At 44.7% G+C, this 16863-nt stretch overlaps 1 protein-coding gene across 5 annotated transcripts in view; it reads left to right on the forward strand.

The window, feature by feature from the left end:
* Positions 1 to 16863, forward strand: part of serac1 (serine active site containing 1) — a 523253-nt gene that overhangs the window by 62459 nt on the left and 443931 nt on the right. For 3 of the 5 annotated variants that reach the window (XM_068044720.1, XM_068044721.1, XM_068044722.1), the window contains exon 7: positions 8654 to 8782. The exons of the other annotated variants lie outside the window; for them this stretch is intronic. In XM_068044720.1, the coding sequence (XP_067900821.1) occupies positions 8654 to 8782 (129 nt within the window). The remainder of the gene's footprint in view (positions 1 to 8653; positions 8783 to 16863) is intronic. 5 annotated transcript variants of the gene reach the window in all.

The raw sequence follows: 16863 nt of genomic DNA on the forward strand, positions 1-16863 counted from the left end.
GGTGACGTCGGCAATCCGCCATGCGCAAATACATCTCCCAAGTGGCTGTGCTGTGTTTTCCAGGACCACCACTTGCGTCCGCTTTGCTACTGATGAGGCCAGTCAGAACAATAGGCCTCTCTGATTTGCTGCAGTGACTGGATTCCCATAGGTACAGGGAGTCATAGACAGCGCACATGTGGAAGTCAGGGCACCCTTAGATCAACCAACGATATTTGTTAATTGAAAGGAATTCCACTCCATTAGTATTCAGCTGGAATGTTTACCAGAAGGTTTACATGCATGTCTGTGCAAGATATCCTAGATGCTGCCATATGCCTTCATAATGTGCCAGTCACATCTTTCACAGGTCTTCGCACCTCCACAGTCAATGGATGGCTTCTTGGAGACCTATCATCTAAGGACACCTGCAAGGAGTCCTACCATTGATGTAGAAGAAAGATACAACTGGAGCCACATGAGCACAACAGCATTCATAGAGAAAGTGATTCAGGTGCCTGTACAGATCTCTGGTGCCCTTCTGTATGTACCAGCAAGGATGTCCAGAATGGTAGTGATCTGCTATGTCTTGCACAACATAAGAGCTGCAGGAGAAGGAAGGTGATGACTGCTCTGCATCCTTAAGAGGAGCAGGATGAGGAGGAGCCGGATATGGCCAGGGGCAGCTGCTCACTCAGAGAAGCCCATGATGTACTCATTTTCTGGAACGTGTTAGGGATGGTTTTCTCGAGCAGTATGTTGAGGAACCGACTAGAGAACAGGCAATTTTAGATTTAATATTATGTAATGAGATAGGGCTAAGCAATAATCTTGTTGTAAAAGAACCTTTAGGGATGAGTGACCATAATATGATAGAATTTTACATTGTTTGAAAGTGAGGTAGTTCAATCTGAAGCCAGGGAGTTAAATTTGAACAAAGGGAATTCTGAAGGTATGAGGGGCAAATTGGCTGAGGTGGATTGGCAAAATGCATTAAAAGGTATGACAGTACATAGGCATTGGATAGTCTTTAAAGAAATATTACATCATTATAAAAGCAAAATACTGCAGATGCTGGAAATCTTAAATAAAAACAGAAAATGCTGGAAATACTCAGCAGGTCTGGCAGCATCTGTGGAGAGAGAAACCGTGTTAATGTTTCAGGTTAGTGACCCTTCAACAGAACAGAGAGTTCTGATGATGGCAGGCTGTGACTAGTGGGGTACCGCAGGGCTCAGTGCTTAGTAAAGGTCTGCTACCCGACCCGAACCCGACGGGACCCAATGACATGCATCGGGTTCGGGTCGGGTCGGGCCGCTCTTCCAGGTCCGGCTTTCGGGCTTGGGTCGGGTCTGGCTGGGTCCGGGTCGGGCTGGACAGGCACGGTAAGTGCTCTGCTGGTAAGTATTGAAATTAAAACCTTACTTGAGCTGGGACGAAACTGAGTCTGCACAGTGAGTGAGTGACGTCACTATGATGTCATCACACATGCGTTGCAGCTTCCTGAAGGTTCAGTGTCAGGAAGGTAAGTAAAGGGATGGTCGGGCTCGGGTCAGCTGTGATTCGGTCGGGTTCGGGTTGGGTTCTTTTTCCCGACCTGAGCAGGCCTTTAGTGCTTGGGCCCCAGCTGTTCACAATATATATCAATGATTTCGATGTGGGGACGAAATGTAGTGTTTCCAAGTTCACGGATGACACAAAACTAGGTGGGAATGTGTGTTGTGAGGAAGATGCAATGCGGCTTCAAGGGGATTCAGACAGACAGTGAGTGGGCAAGAATGTGGCAGATGTAATATAATGTGGAAAAATGTGATGTTATCCATTTTGGTAGGAGGTACAAATGTGCAGAGTATTTCTTAAATGCTAAGAGATTAGAAAGTGTAGATGTACAAAGAGTCCTGGGTGTCCTTGTCAATAAGTCACTGAAAGCTAACGTGCAGGTGCAGCAAGCAATTAAGAAGGCTAACAGTATGTTGGTCTTTATCGCAAGAGGATTTGAGTACAGGAGTAATGAAGTCTTGCTTCAATTGTATAGAACCTTGGTTAGACCGCACCTGGAGTATTGTTTACCTGAGGAAGGATATTATTGCCATAGAAGGAGTGCAACGAAGGTTCACCAGACTTGTTCCTGGGGTGGTGGGACTGTCCTATGAAGAGAGATTGGGGAAACTGGGCTTGTATTCTTTAGAGTTTTGAAGAATGAGAAGTGATCTTATTGAAACCTACAAAATACTTAAAGGGATAGACAAGGGATATGTAGCTAAGATGTTTCTCCTGGTTGGGGAGTCTAGAATCAGGGGACGCAATTTCAAAATAAAGGGGTAGCCATTTAGAACCGAGATGAGGAGAAATTTCTTTATTCAGAGGGTTGTCAATCTTTGGAATTCTCTACCCCAGAGGGCTTTGGAAGCTCAATCATTGAGTATGTTTAAAGTACAGATTGACAGATTTCTAAATACAAAGGACATAAGGGGATATGAGGATAGTGTGGGGAAAAAGGCATTGAAGTCGAAGATCAGCCATGATCGTATTGAATGGTGGAGCAGGCTCAATGGGCTGAATGACCTACTCCTGCTCCTATGTTCATCCAGGTACGATTTAGAAAACCTGAGTGTGTGATGCTATATGGCACAACAATGCTGAAGCAACTGTCCCCGCGAGATCATTCCCACAGTTAATAATCCCTCCAATTTATTCACGCCCTTTGCTCATCTTCGACTCTGGCCATACCATTCTCCTCTAGGATAATGGCCATTTGGCAGGAAGGAGGTAACCATGGAGATGAGTGGACAATGGAGACTTGAAATAAAGTTCATGATTCATTTAAAGTTTTTAAATACATCAGCACAGTGGCATTATTATTAACACTCAATTGATTCCCACTGTGGAGCTATATTTCTATTCCTATTCTACGTGGTTTCAGCAAAACTGGAGACCGTCTACTCGTTCCCCTGCTCTGACAGCTGAGATGCTCGTGGCGGACAACCTCTGAATTTGGATGTTTGGCTCAAGATGTGACAACCGAGCTAACTGCCTTGGAGGCCTCACTGCGTGTATGTGTATCTGAGCTGATGGAGGGTGTGCATGAGTAAGTGTGGAAATTGCAGAGGCCATGGGCGGCACAGTGGCGCAGTGGTTAGCACCGCAGCCTCACAGCTCCAGCGACCCGGGTTCAATTCTGGGTACTGCCTGTGTGGAGTTTGCAAGTTCTCCCTGTGTCTGCGTGGGTTTCCTCCGGGTGCTCCAGTTTCCTCCCACAAGCCAAAAGACTTGCAGGTTGGTAGGTAAATTGGCTGTTATAAATTGCCCCTAGTATAGATAGGTGGTAGGGAAACATAGGGACAGGTGGGGATGTGGGAGGAATATGGGATTAGTGTAGGATTGGTCTAAACGGGTGGTTGATGGTCGGCACAGACTCGGTGGGCCGAAGGGCCTGTTTCAGTGCTGTATCTCTAAACTAAACTAAACTAAACTAAACATGATCTTCCAATCTTCCTTAGATAAAGTGGTGGCAGAGGACTGGAGAATTGCAAATGTTACACCTTGTTCAATAAAAGGTGCAAAGATAAACCCAGCAACCACAGGCCAGTCAGTTTAACCTCTGTGGTGAGAAAGCTTTTAGAGGCAATAATCAGAGACAAAATTAACAGTTACTTAGACAAGTGCGGATTAATTAGGAAAGTCAGCATGGATTTGTTAAATGCAAATCATGTTTCACTTGATCAGGTTTTTTGATGAGGTAACAGACTTGCCAGCAAAGGTGAAGCCCATGTAATAAAAGGGAAAGTGGCAACATGGATACGAAGTTGGCTGAGCGACAGGAAACAGAATCATAAAGTCATTTAAGGGCACAGAAGGTTGCCTTTTGGCCCATCGAGTCCATGCTGGCTTCCACGGAGCTATGCAGTCAGTTCTAATCCCCCACTCGATTCCCGTAGCCCTGCAAGTCTATTTCCTTCAAGTGGCCAGCCAATTTCATTTTGAAGTCATTGTCTCAGCTTCCTCCAGCCTTGTGGATAGTGAATTCCAGGTAATAACTGCCGCGTAAAAAAAGTTCTTCCTCAAATTCCCCCTGCATCTCTTGCCCAAAACCGTCAATCTGTGTCCCCTAGTCCTTGTACCATTAGATAATGGAACAGTCTTCCTTGTCTAACATATCTTAGCCTGTCATAATCTTGTACATTACTATTAAATCTTCTCTCAATCTCCATTGATCTAAGGAGAACAAACCTAGTTTTTTCCACCTAATCTTGTCACTAAAATCCCTCCTCTCTGGAACCGTTCTGGTAAATCTCCTCTGTACCCTCTCAAGGACTCTCACATCCTTCCTAAAGTGTGGTGACCAGAATTGGATGCAATACTCCTGTTGGGGCCTAACCAGAGCTTTATAAAGGTTCGTCATAACTTCTCTGCTTTTGTACTCTCTGCCTCGGTTTATGAAGCCCAAGATCCCATATGCTTTGCTAGCCACTCTCTTAAATATGTCCTGCAAGCTTCAAAAATTGATGTGCATGAACCCCCTCTGACCCTGCATACTCTTTAGAACTGTGCCATTAAGTATATATTGTCTCTCCCTTTTCCTTCTGCCAAAATGCATCACCTCACAATTGTCAGTATAAAATTCCATTTGCCACCTCTCTGCCCATCCTGCCTATCTTGTCCTGTTGCAGGCTGTTCATATCATCCTCACTGTTTGTTGCACCTCCAAGTTTGGTGTCATTGGCAAATTTTGAGATTCTGCTCTGCATTCCAAGGTCCAAGTCATTTATGTGTAACAAAAAAGTAGTGGTCCCAGAACTGACCCTTGGGGAACACCACTGTCTCCTATCCTCCCGTCTGAAGTAGTGGTAAACAGTTGTTTCTCTGACAGGAGGAGGGTATGCAGTGGGGTTCCCCAGGGGTCAGTACCAGGACCACTGCTTAATGCATATTAATGACCTAACTTGTATGGGGCACAATTTCAAAATATGCAAATGCCACAAAATATTGTGAACGGTGAGGAGGATAGTGATAAACTTCACAAGGACATAGACAGACTGTTGGAATGGGGGACACATGGCAGATGAAATTTAATTCATAGATATGTGAAGTGATACATTTTGGTAGAAAAAAAGAGGAGAGTCAATATAAAGGACACAGTTGTAAAGGGGACATATATGCACAAATCGTTGAAGATGGCAGGGCAGGTTGAGAAAGTGGTTAAAATGGGATGAAGTCTCATGGGCTTTAGAGATGAAGTACAAAAACAAGGAAATTATGATGAACCTTGACAAAACACTGGCTCAGCCTCAACTAGAATATTATGTCCAATTCTGGGCACTACACTTTAGGAAGGATGTGAAGGCTTTAGAGAGAGTGCAGAAAAGATTTACGAGAATGGTTCCAGGTATGAGGGACTTCAGTTACGTGGACAGATTGGAGAAGCTGTGGTTGTTCTCCTTGGAGAAGAGAAGATTGAGAGGTGATTTGATAGAGGTGCTCAGAATCATGAGGGGACTAAACCGAGCAGATGGGGAGAAATTTTTCCGGTTGGCTGAAGGGTCAAGAACCAGAGAACACCAATTTAAGGTGATTGACAAAAAAACCAAAGGTGACTTGAGGAAAACTTTTTTATGCCATAAGTGGTTAGGATCTGGAATGTGAAAGTGTGATGGAAGCAGATATGGCTTTCAAAAGTGAATTGGTTAAGCACCTAAGAGAAAAAGATTTTCAGGGCTCCAGGGAAAGGGGTAGTGGGACTAGCTGAATTGCTCTTGCAGAGAGCCAGCATGCACAGAATGGGCCAAATGGCCGCCTCCTGTGCTGTAACCATTGTTTGAGTCGTGTGGTAATGCTTCCTTCGACTGTGCAACCTCCTCCTGAGGACTGCTCAGCTTCCTTCTGCACCAGTTACTGTGTCATAAGAACATAAGGCTCCTTAGACAGCACCTTCTAAACCTGCGACCTCTACTACCTAGAAGGACAAGGGCAGCAGATGCACGGGAACGCCATCACCTACAAGTTCCCCTCAAAGCCACACACCATCCTGACTTGGAAGTATATCGCTGTTCCTTCACTGTCGCTGGGTCAAAATACTGGAACTCGCTTCATAGAGTCATAGTCATAGAGAAATACAGCACTGAAACAGGCCCTTCGGCCCACTGAGTTTGTGCCGACCATCAACCACCCGTTTATACTAATCCTACATTAATCCCATATTCCCTGCCACATCCCCTCCTACATTAATCCCATATTCCCCACCACCTACCTACACGAGGGGCAATTTACAATGGCCAATTTACCTATCAACCTGCCAGTCTTTGGCGGTGGGAGGAAACCGGAGCACCCGGCGGAAACCCACGCGGTCATAAGGAGAACTTGCAAACTCCACACGGGCAGTATCCAGAACTGTACCCAGGTCACTGGAGCTGTGAGGCTGCAGTGCTAACCACTGCGCCACTGTGCTGCCCATAACAGCACTGTGGGTATACATACCTTACATGGGCTGCAGCAGTTCAAGAAGGCGACTCACCATCACCTTCTGAAGGGCAATTAGGGATGGACAACAAATGCTGTCCGAGCCAGCAACGCCCACATCCCATGAACGAATAAAAAAAAAAATAAGAAATAGGAACAGGAGTAGACCATACGGCACTTCAAGCTAGCTTTGCCATTCAATACAATCATGGGTGATCTTCTGCCTCAATTCCACTTTCCCGCCTGCTCCCCACATTCCTTCATACCCTGGGAGACCAAAAATCTGTCTGTCAGCTTTCCACATACTCAACGATGGAGCATCCACAACCATCTGGGGAAGAGAATTTCAGATTCATAACCCTTTGAGTGGAGAAATTGCTCCTCATCTCAGTCTTAAATGTTTGCCCCCTTATCGTGAGACTGTGCCTCATATACTAGACTCCCCAGCCCGTGGAAACAACCCCTCAATGTCTATTCTGTCACCCCCTTTCAGAAGCTTGCTCGTCACGGTTGAAGGACCTGTGAGAGATGAAACATATGAATTGGAACTGACATGGGGAAAGGGTTCAAAGTCGTCATTGTGCCGATGCTAATATATCAGTTAGCGGTAACAGAAAATCCGCGAGTGATTGCTGTGTGCCATGTGGCAGTGTGATATGTAATACTGTCCCTAGGTATCTGGAAGACTCCCATCTCTCCATTGCCAGTGGCCTTGCACTTTGCCACTCTGCTGATCTCCCTGACCTATAGTGGTCATGGTGGAAATTACTAGATAGCTACCCCATGTTCTCTAACTCTCCCTAGAATTCAGCACTCGGCTGAAGGAGAGAAAGCTGAGACTTATGAATGTGAGAAATTGATTGTGTGAAGAGGATGGAATGACGACATTTGTGGAGGCTGATTGTAAGGTATGGTGTGAGATGGCAGTAAGGTGAATGTGTGTGTCAGTGTTGGCTGTTCAGATGGGAATATGAGGAGGTGCCTTGAGAGAGAGGTGGTGGTGCACAAGATGTATTGGTCTGAGGAGTGCTGTGCAGCAGAATGTTGGGAAAGTCAGAGTGTGGAGGTTAGCACTTTGAATATGGGATGCCATTCACTTTCCCTGCCCTAATGAGGTCATTGAAATTATTGCAGCAGTGAATCCAATGTGAGAGGGACTGCACTCCAGCTGCCCATTTCTTCAGCTACGACACCCACGTCTGTTTGGTTTGAGAGGCTGGCCTCTTCCTCCTGTCCGCAGGGAAACATACTTTTCTTCGGGCACTCACAGCCTGCAGCATGAACTCTAGGGAAGCATCCATCCTTCTGCTTGCCTGATGCTTAGGGTGGCCATTCTTCACGTTTTGGGATGGGCTGTCCTGGCAGGTACCCAACCGAACACTTTATTGTATTTTTATTTTGAAGTGGCCAACCACTAGGGAAACAATTAAAATCAAAATTATTTGGTCCTGCCTATGCCTGGCAAAAGTCAGCTCGGGCCTACCCTAGCGGAAAGATCCTATCAGGTCTGTCCATGTGTGCACCCTTATGACACCCTCATGCTATGTTGCTAGCACCATGATTAACGTAGACATTAGAGCCACACTGATGCACACTGCTCTCAAGTAGCTGCATGAGGAACGACACGACAGCAGCCTGGTAAAAACTCTCCATGTCTGTCTGTGCCTTGATCCTTTTCTCAACCTGGATATTGCTGCCCATAAAATGGGCAGTCTCAACATTTGTATACACAGTGTACAAATGTTACAGCTGATTAAAAGCATCACTTCATTTCTTTTAAATCTGCTTTAGCTCCTCCAATGTTCATTATTAGATGGAAATGTACAAGCTCCCCAAGTTTAGCTCACTGTAAAACATTGGGTTAATTAAGTAAGGTATTCTCACTCATTTGAGCTCAAGATTCGAATCATTAGGTATTATTGATTTATTATAATAAAGTATACAAATGCATGTGTGCATTTTTGGCAGGGTGACAGGTATGAATGAGGTCAGTCAGTGGCCACCCTACCTATGCTCAGTGGCAGACCTGCATTGGATGCATTCTGGCACTCCTTCCACCCTCCCACACTATGAGCAGGTTGATTACGGAAAAAAATCTACCAATAGACTCAGTGTGTGAACCATAATTTTCAAAGATTTTTATTAAGTGAACAACACTGCAGGCGATTAGCTGTGTTTAGAGCCAAGTCCTGTTCACATGTTTTTTTCCTGCCTGTAGAATTCCTGTATTGAAGATGAGCTGAGGTACCTGCTGGCCTCCCTACCACAGTCTGAAGTGGATCAGTGTGTGCAGTACTTTACTTCTCTTGCTCTACGAGAAAGTGCTCAGTCCTTGTCAGTGCAAAGGGTAAGCTTCAAAGATCCAGTTCCATGCTGTCATCCTTTTTGTGACATTTGCAACATTACTGGAATAGCATTTACTGCTTCCAGACAGGATGATATCTTTTCTTAAATGGTGACTGTAAGATGTACAAACGAAACATCCATAATGACCAACAGTTACACCATGGATCTATGGTTTAGCAAAGGCTGACGTACTTAAAATCTTTCCATTATGATTAATTAATATCAGAGATCCCTAACACATTGGAGTTTTAAGTTTTGACATGCAGCTTGAAAGAAGATTTTTAATGTCAGTTTGCCTCAGTTTGTGGTATTTCTGTCTGAGTCAGAAGTTCATGGAATCAAACCCCCGTCAGGACTTCACACATACTAGGCTGACAGTTCTGGGGAATTGCTGCATTGTTACAGGTCCCATCCTTCAAATGGGATGATAAACTGTGGATCAATCTGCCTGTATAGAACCATTGAGTTTAACAGTGCTGTGTATGTGCCATATTTTTGCTAGAACAATCTAAAATTAATCCAATTGTCCTGCTCTCTCCCCGTTGTCCTGTAACTTCCGCTGCATCAAATATTCATCCAATTTTCCATTAAAAATGCAATGATCTCTAGTTCAACTATTCCCTGTGGTAAAGCATTTCAAAGTTCAACAACTCCCTGTAATGAACTTTTTCCCAACTTCTGTCCTCGGTGCCGATTGTAAATTCATCACTGACTCCTCAACAGAGGAGACTATTTTTTTCCCTAATTGCCCTATCAAAACTCATAGTAAAGTTAAAAGTTCCTATTAAATCTCCTCTTGGCCTTCAATGGAAAATATCCCAGTATTTCAAACCTCCTCTCATAACTTCAGTTTGCCATTCCTTTTATCATCCTGGTGAATCTATGCTGCAGGTTCTCTATGGGTTAAATGTCCTTTCTGTAATAGCATACCCAAAACTACACACTACACTGTAACTATGGCCTAACCAATTGCCTCGTACAAATTTATTATCACTGCGGTACTCTATCCTCCTATTTGAAAAATAAAAGTGCCTGTAGTCCTTTTTATGGCTTTACCTACCTGTAGTGGCACTTTCAATGATTTATGTATTTGGATCCATAAGGGTCTCTGTTCATCCCTACCCGTCAGCATGGTTTTTCACGATCCAGGTAGATTGTCCAGTACAGGTCCCATGACACTAGTTGAAGAATAGGAAAGAATTTAATCAGTCCATTGTTTTTCCCTAAACCAACCAGGGGTGACACAGTGGCGCAGTGGTTAGCACTGCAGCCTCACAGCTCCAGGGACCCGGGTTCGATTCTGGGTACTGCCTGTGCGGAGTTTGCAAGTTCTCCCTGTGACCGTGTGGGTTTCCGTCGGGTGCTCCAGTTTCCTCCCACAGCCAAAGACTTGCAGGTGATAGGTAAATTGGCCATTGTAAATTGCCTTTAGTGTAGGTAGGTGGTTGGAGAATATGGGATTACTGTAGGGTTAGTATAAATGGGTGGTTGTTGGTCGGCACAGACTCGGTGTGCCGAAGGGCCTGTTTCAGTGCTGTATCTCTAAATAAAAAAAAAATAAAATAAAATACTGTTTATGGGACTCTGTTATGAACAAAGTGCATGCTGAGTTTACCGACAGCGAGCTATAACAGAAGAGAAGATGCCTTTTGGCTCATCGAGTCCATTCTGGCTGTCTGTAGAGCAATCCAATCAGACCCATTCCCCTGATCTATCCCTGTAGCCCTGCAAATTTATTTCCCTCAAGTGCCCATCCAATTTCCTTTAGAAATCATTCATCATCTCTGCTTCCACCACCCTCGTAGGCAGTGAGTTCCAGATGTAACAGCCAGGTGGTAAGGGGTGTGGGTTCCCACTCCCGCAATCATGTTTTGTTAAGATGATGCTTTAGCCCCTCAGTGTCTTTAAGGGTCAAATAAACCGACAAATGACTGGTTTTCTCGTAGGTTTAAAAAAAAAACAATTTTTAAATCCTGAAATGATCGCAATGTCACACACACTCACTCACACTCCCTCACACTCCCTCACACTCCCTCACACTCCCTCACACTCCCTCACACTCCCTCACACTCCCTCACACTCACTCACACTCACTCACACTCACTCACACTCACTCACACTCACTCACACTCACTCACTCACTCACTCACTCACATGCACAAGATTTGAGTACAGGGCAAGGATGTCTTACTGCAGTTACACAGGGCCTTGGTGAGACCACATCTGGAGTATTGTGTGCAGTTTTGGTCTCCTTATCTGAGGAAGGATGTTCTTGCCAAGGAGCGACTGCGAAGAAGATTTACTCGGCTGATTCCTGGGATGGCAGGATTGACATAAGAGGAGAGATTGGGTCGACTAGGCCTATATTTACTAGAGTTTAGAAGAATGAGAGGGGATCTCATAGAAACCTATAAAATTCTAACAGGACTAGACAGGCTAGATGCAGAGAGGATATTCCCGATGGTTGGGGAATCCAGAACCAGGTGTCACAATCTCCGGATACGGGTTATGCCATTTAGTACCGAGATGAGGAGAAATTTCTTCACTCGGAGGGTGGTGAACCTGTGGAATTCTCGACTGCAGAAGGCAGTGGAGGCCAAGTCGTTAAATATATTCAAGAAGGAGATAGATATATTTCTTAATGCCAAAGGGATGAAGGGATATGGGGAGAAAGCGGGAACAGGGTACTGAATGAGACAATCAGCCACGATCTTTTTTGAATGGCGGAGCAGACCTGAAGGGCCGTTAAGAAATGCATGGCCTTCTCCCCTGTTGTGACACACAATGGGCCAAGATATGATAACCATGGCCATTATTTGATGTTTGAATGGGAATCATTCTGTTATGATGTTGCTGCTTCACTCCTTATTCATCTTGGTTTGGCTATGAGCCAGACTGTCTCCTGCAACCTCTCTTAATCCATTCATGTCCATCGGAGTCATTAATATGTAATAGCTCCTTTCAATTCCAAAGGGGCTCTCTCCAGAACTATTTCAGACAAGGTTAATGAGCTCCATCTCTGCAGATGAGTTTGTGAATTTCCAGTACACTCTATTCCAATTTCCAAGCCATGTATATATATCAAAAAAGCAGTGGTCGTAATACCTTGGGGAACACTACTATCTATCATCCTTCAGTCTGAAAAGCAACCATTTACCACAACTCGCTGTTTTCTGTCTGTCCCCTTACATGAACCTCAATTTTGGTAACCAGCCTTTTATGTGGTATCTTGTCAAACAGTTTCTTAAAATCCACAGACACTACAACCACCACATTCCTTTCATCAACCTTCTCTGTTACTTCATCAAAAAATTCTGTTTGGTTATCAAGCACGATCTGCCTTTTACCAATCCACGTTGGCTCTCCTTAATTAACTCAAACCTCTCCAAGTGCCTGTTAATTCTTTCCTTGATAATTGTTTCTAAAACCTTAGCCTGATATTATTTATTATAACATTCAATTAAAGATTGTGAATCTTTATGCCGATATCAATATCTAGGCTAAAATAAAAGCAAAATACTGCGGATGCTGGAAATCTGAAATAAAAACAAGAAATGCTGGAACCACTCAGCAGGTCTGGCAGCATATGATAACTAATGCTCCTACGTGGCAAGACTCAGTTCTGAAAATAGAATTGCGGATTAAAACCTGGTATTAACTGCAGGTCTGCCTGTTCTGAGCTGCAGCTCATATTTCCTAGATCATCCTACGTTTTTTCAGAGACTTGCTCAGTTATAGGCATGGGAGCAGAGTGGAGCAGCATAAAAGGCGAGGCCAAGAGCTGAGTGGAGCAGTTTAAAAGGCAAGGGTGAGAATGAGCTGACTGTCTGGGCTGAGGTTTCTGGTGAGCTTTGGGACCCCGACCTAGGGCCCATATTGGAGTCTTGAGCCCTCCCATGTCATCAGTGCGCCTGCCGGTGCAACCTTCTGGGAGGCAGCTGCCTAAGTGGCTGCTTCCATGCTCGCCATTCTATTAAGGATGGAAGGTGGGTTCCCGAGGCTGGAGGCCCAATCGGAGGACCCGTAGCTCTGGATGGCAGGCTGCCTGGAAAAGTGGATGCTGCTGAGGCAGAAAGGCAATCGTGAAAGTCCTTCCTTTCAGGTAATTTTTTTTCAGAGTAATATTAATGAAAAGACCAACGGTAAACCAAAATATCTAGTATGGAGACTGGAACAGGTTGTACAATAACCAGCAAACCGTACGTTGCCTGTGTAACACAATTCCCCCTGCACCCTGTGTCTCCATTGTTAGTGTCCGATTTGGATGTTTTCCCTTGGTTACCTGCAGAGAAGTCAGGAAATAAAGAGGCCAGAGATTGGTAGATCCATCGGGGTGGAGGTGAAACCTTTCCACAGCATTGGTTTTTGGACTCTGGTATTTGATCTCTGCGACCCGTCATTGGGGCGTGGAGCTCCCAGCCTCCCGATCTGCCACCAGGATGTTGCCTCCAATGAGCTGCCGGGCTCCACACTTGAAATGGTGGTGTGGGCCGCTCTGACGGCGGGATAATCCTGGCACCTTTACAAAATGCCCCCTAAGTGGGGCCTCAATTAGTCTAATAAAAGAAAAATACTGCGGATGCTGGAAATCTGAAATAAAAACAAGAAATGCTGGAACCACTCAGCAGGTCTGGCAGCATCTGTGGAAAGAGAAGCAGAGTTAACGTTTCGGGTCAGTAACCGATGAAGGGTCACTGACCCGAAACGTTAACTCTGCTTCTCTTTCCACAGATGCTGCCAGACCTGCTGAGTGGTTCCAGCATTTCTTGTTTTTACCTCAATTACTCTAATTGGTTGCTTGCCTCTGTGTTGTTGGATCCTGTTCCCAGCCCAATGCTGGGAAATTCCCTCAGAGGTGCGAATGTGTCGGGGAGCCATCCCGACGCAGTGCTCCCCTATTTTCCTGCTTTCCACTCCCTCAATCATGTTACTCCAGGGACGGATAAATTCAGCTGTGTGTCTAGTCTGTGAACCTAACGGGAGGGAAAAAAACGCATAGTGACGTCGCCCCCGCAAGGAGGCAGGGTGAGTATAGGTAAGCATTTAATTTAATTCAATCAACCTGTAAAGTAAGCTAGACCAATTAATTAGTATACAAACTAAAAGTAAGCCGATTTGATAAAATACATAAACTTTATCTTCTATTTTATACATTGTATATTGTATTAATAAGAGTGAGGAAATTAACGTAATGGATATCAACAGAGGAAAAGTACTAGAGAAACCTAAGGGACTAAAATCCGACAAATCCCTCAGACCTGATGGCCTACATCCCTAGGGTTCTAAAAGGTAGCTGCAGAGAGAGTGGATGCACTGTTAATGATTTTCCAAAATTCCCTCGAATGGTCCCAACAGATTGGACATTAGCCAGTGTAACACTCCTGTTCAAGAAAGGAGGGAGAGAGAAATCGGTGAACTACAGGCCATTTAGCCTGACATCAGTCGTCGGGAAAGTGCCGAACATCAACCACCCATTTATACTAATCCTACACTAATCCCATATTCCTACCAAACATTCCCACCTGTCCCTATATTTCCCTACCACCTACCTATACTAGTGACAATTTATAATGGCCAATTTACCTATCAACCTGCAAGTCTTTTGGCTTGTGGGAGGAAACCGGAGCACCCGGAGAAAACCCACGCAGACACAGGGAGAACTTGCAAACTCCACACAGGCAGTACCCGGAATCGAACCCGGGTCCCTGGAGCTGTGAGGCTGCGGTGCTAACCACTGCGCCACTGTGCCGCCCATTACTGAACAAATTGTTGGAGCTGCAGGCTGGCAAGTCCCCGGGTCCTGATGGACTTCATCCTAGGGTGTTAAAAGAAGTGGCTAGTGAGATAGTTGATGCGTTAGTTTTAATTTTCCAAAATTCCCTAGATTCGGGGAAGGTTCCGTTAGATTGGAAAATAGCGAATGTAATTCCTTTATTCAAAAAGGGAGGGAGACAGAAAGCAGGAAACTATCGGCCAGCTTAACATCTGTCTTATGAAAAATGTTTGAAGCTATTATTACAGACATTATAGCAGGGCATTTAGAAAAATTCAAGATAATCATGCAGAGTCAACATGGTTTTGTGAAAGGGAAATCATGTTTAACCAAGTTATTGGAGTTCTTGGAAGAAGTAACATGCACTGTGGATGAAGGGGAACCAGTGGATATATTGTACTTCGATTTCCAGAAGGCATTTGATAAGGTGCCGCATCAAAGTCTGTTGCAGAAAATAAAAGCTCATGGTGCAGGGGGTAACATATTGGCATGGATAGAAGATTGACAAGCTAACAGGAAACAGAGTAGGCATACATGGGTAATTTTCTGGTTGGCAAGATGTAATGAGTGGTGTGCCACAGGGATCTGTGCTGGGGCCTCAACTTTTTACAGTTTACGTGACCGCATGGTTTTCCTGCGGGTGCTCTGGTTTCCTCCCACATGCCAAAGGCTTGCGGGTTGATAGGTAAATTGGCCATTGTAAAAAAAAAAAAATTGCCCCTACTGTAGGTAGGTGGTAGGAGAATTGAGGGAAGGTGGGAATGGGAGAGAGAAAATGGGATTAATGTAGGATTGGTATAAATGGGTGGTTGATGGTCAGCGCAGATTCAGTGGGCCGAACAGCCTTTTTCGGTGCTGTATCTCTCTACGACTATGACTCTATATAAATGATTTAGATGAAGGGACCTGGTTGCTTAATTTGCTGTTGACACAAAGATAGGTTGGAAATTAACTTGTGAAGAGGACATAAGGGGGTTACAAAGGGATATAGATAGGTTAAGTGAGTGGGCAAAGACCTGCCAGATAGAGTATAATGTGGGAAAGTGTGGAAAAAGTCCACTTGGGCAGGAAGAATAAAAAAGAAGCATATTATCTAAATGGTGAGAGATTGCAGAGCTCTGAGATGCAGAGGGATCTGGGTGTCCTTGTGCATGAATCGCAAAAGGTTAGTATGCAGGTACAGCATGTAATTAGGAATGTTATCGTTTATTGTGAGGGGAATTGAATACAAAAGTAGGGAGGTTGTGCCTCAGTTATACAGGGCATTGCTGAGACCACATCTGGAGTACTGTGTACAGTACTGGTCTCCCTATTTAAGGAAGGATGCAAATGCGTTGAGGCAGTACAGCGAATGTTTACTAGACTAATACCTGGAATGGGCAGGCTGTCTTACGAGAAAAGATTGGACAGGCTAGGCTTGTATCCACTGGAATTTAGAAGAGTAAGAGGCGACTTGATTGAAACATATAAGATTCAGAGGGGTCTTGACAGGGTGGATGTGGAAAGTATGTTTCCCCTTGTGGGAGAATCTAGAACTGTGGGTCACTGCTTAAAAATAAGGGGTCGCCCATTTAAGAATGAGATGAGGAGAAATTTTTTCTCTGAGGGTCGTGAGTCTTTGGAATTCTCTTCCTCAAAAGGCGATGGAAGCAGAGTCTTTGAATATTTTTAAAGCAGAGGTAGATAGATTCTTGATAAGCAAGGGAGTGAAAGGTTACCGGGGGTAGGTGTAATTGTGGAATAATCAGTTCAGTTGTGAACTTATTGAATGGCGGAACAGGCTTGAAGGGCCGATTGGCCTCGTATGTTCTTATTCCTATACTCCAATCCCCTTGCAATAAAGGCCAACATACCATTGTTAACTTGGTGCATTCTTTGTACGAGTGCCCCCAAATCCCTCTGAATATCAACACTTGGCAGTTTCACACCTTCTTAAAAAAAATTTTCTGCAGTTTTTTTATGACCAAAGTGAACAACATTCCCAACATTATACTGCATTTGCCATCTTGTTGCCCACTCACTTAACCTGTCTTTCTCTCTTTGCAGCCTGTCTATGTCCTCCTGCAGCTTACCTTTCCAGCAAGCTTTGTATCATTAGCAAACTTAGCCATACTTGGCCAAGTGCTACCTTGATGTCAAGGGCAGTCATTCTCGCCTCACCCCTGGAGTTCAGCTCTTTTGTCTATGTTTGGACCAAGGCTGTAATGAGGTCAGGAGCGGAGCGGCCCTGGCAGAACCCAAACTGAGCATCAGTGAGCAGGCTATTGCTAAGCAAGTGCCACTTGATAGCACTGTCCCCGTCCATCATT

The sequence above is a fragment of the Heterodontus francisci genome, chromosome 13 (assembly GCF_036365525.1).
Source record: "Heterodontus francisci isolate sHetFra1 chromosome 13, sHetFra1.hap1, whole genome shotgun sequence".
NCBI classification, from domain to species: Eukaryota; Metazoa; Chordata; class Chondrichthyes; order Heterodontiformes; family Heterodontidae; genus Heterodontus; species Heterodontus francisci.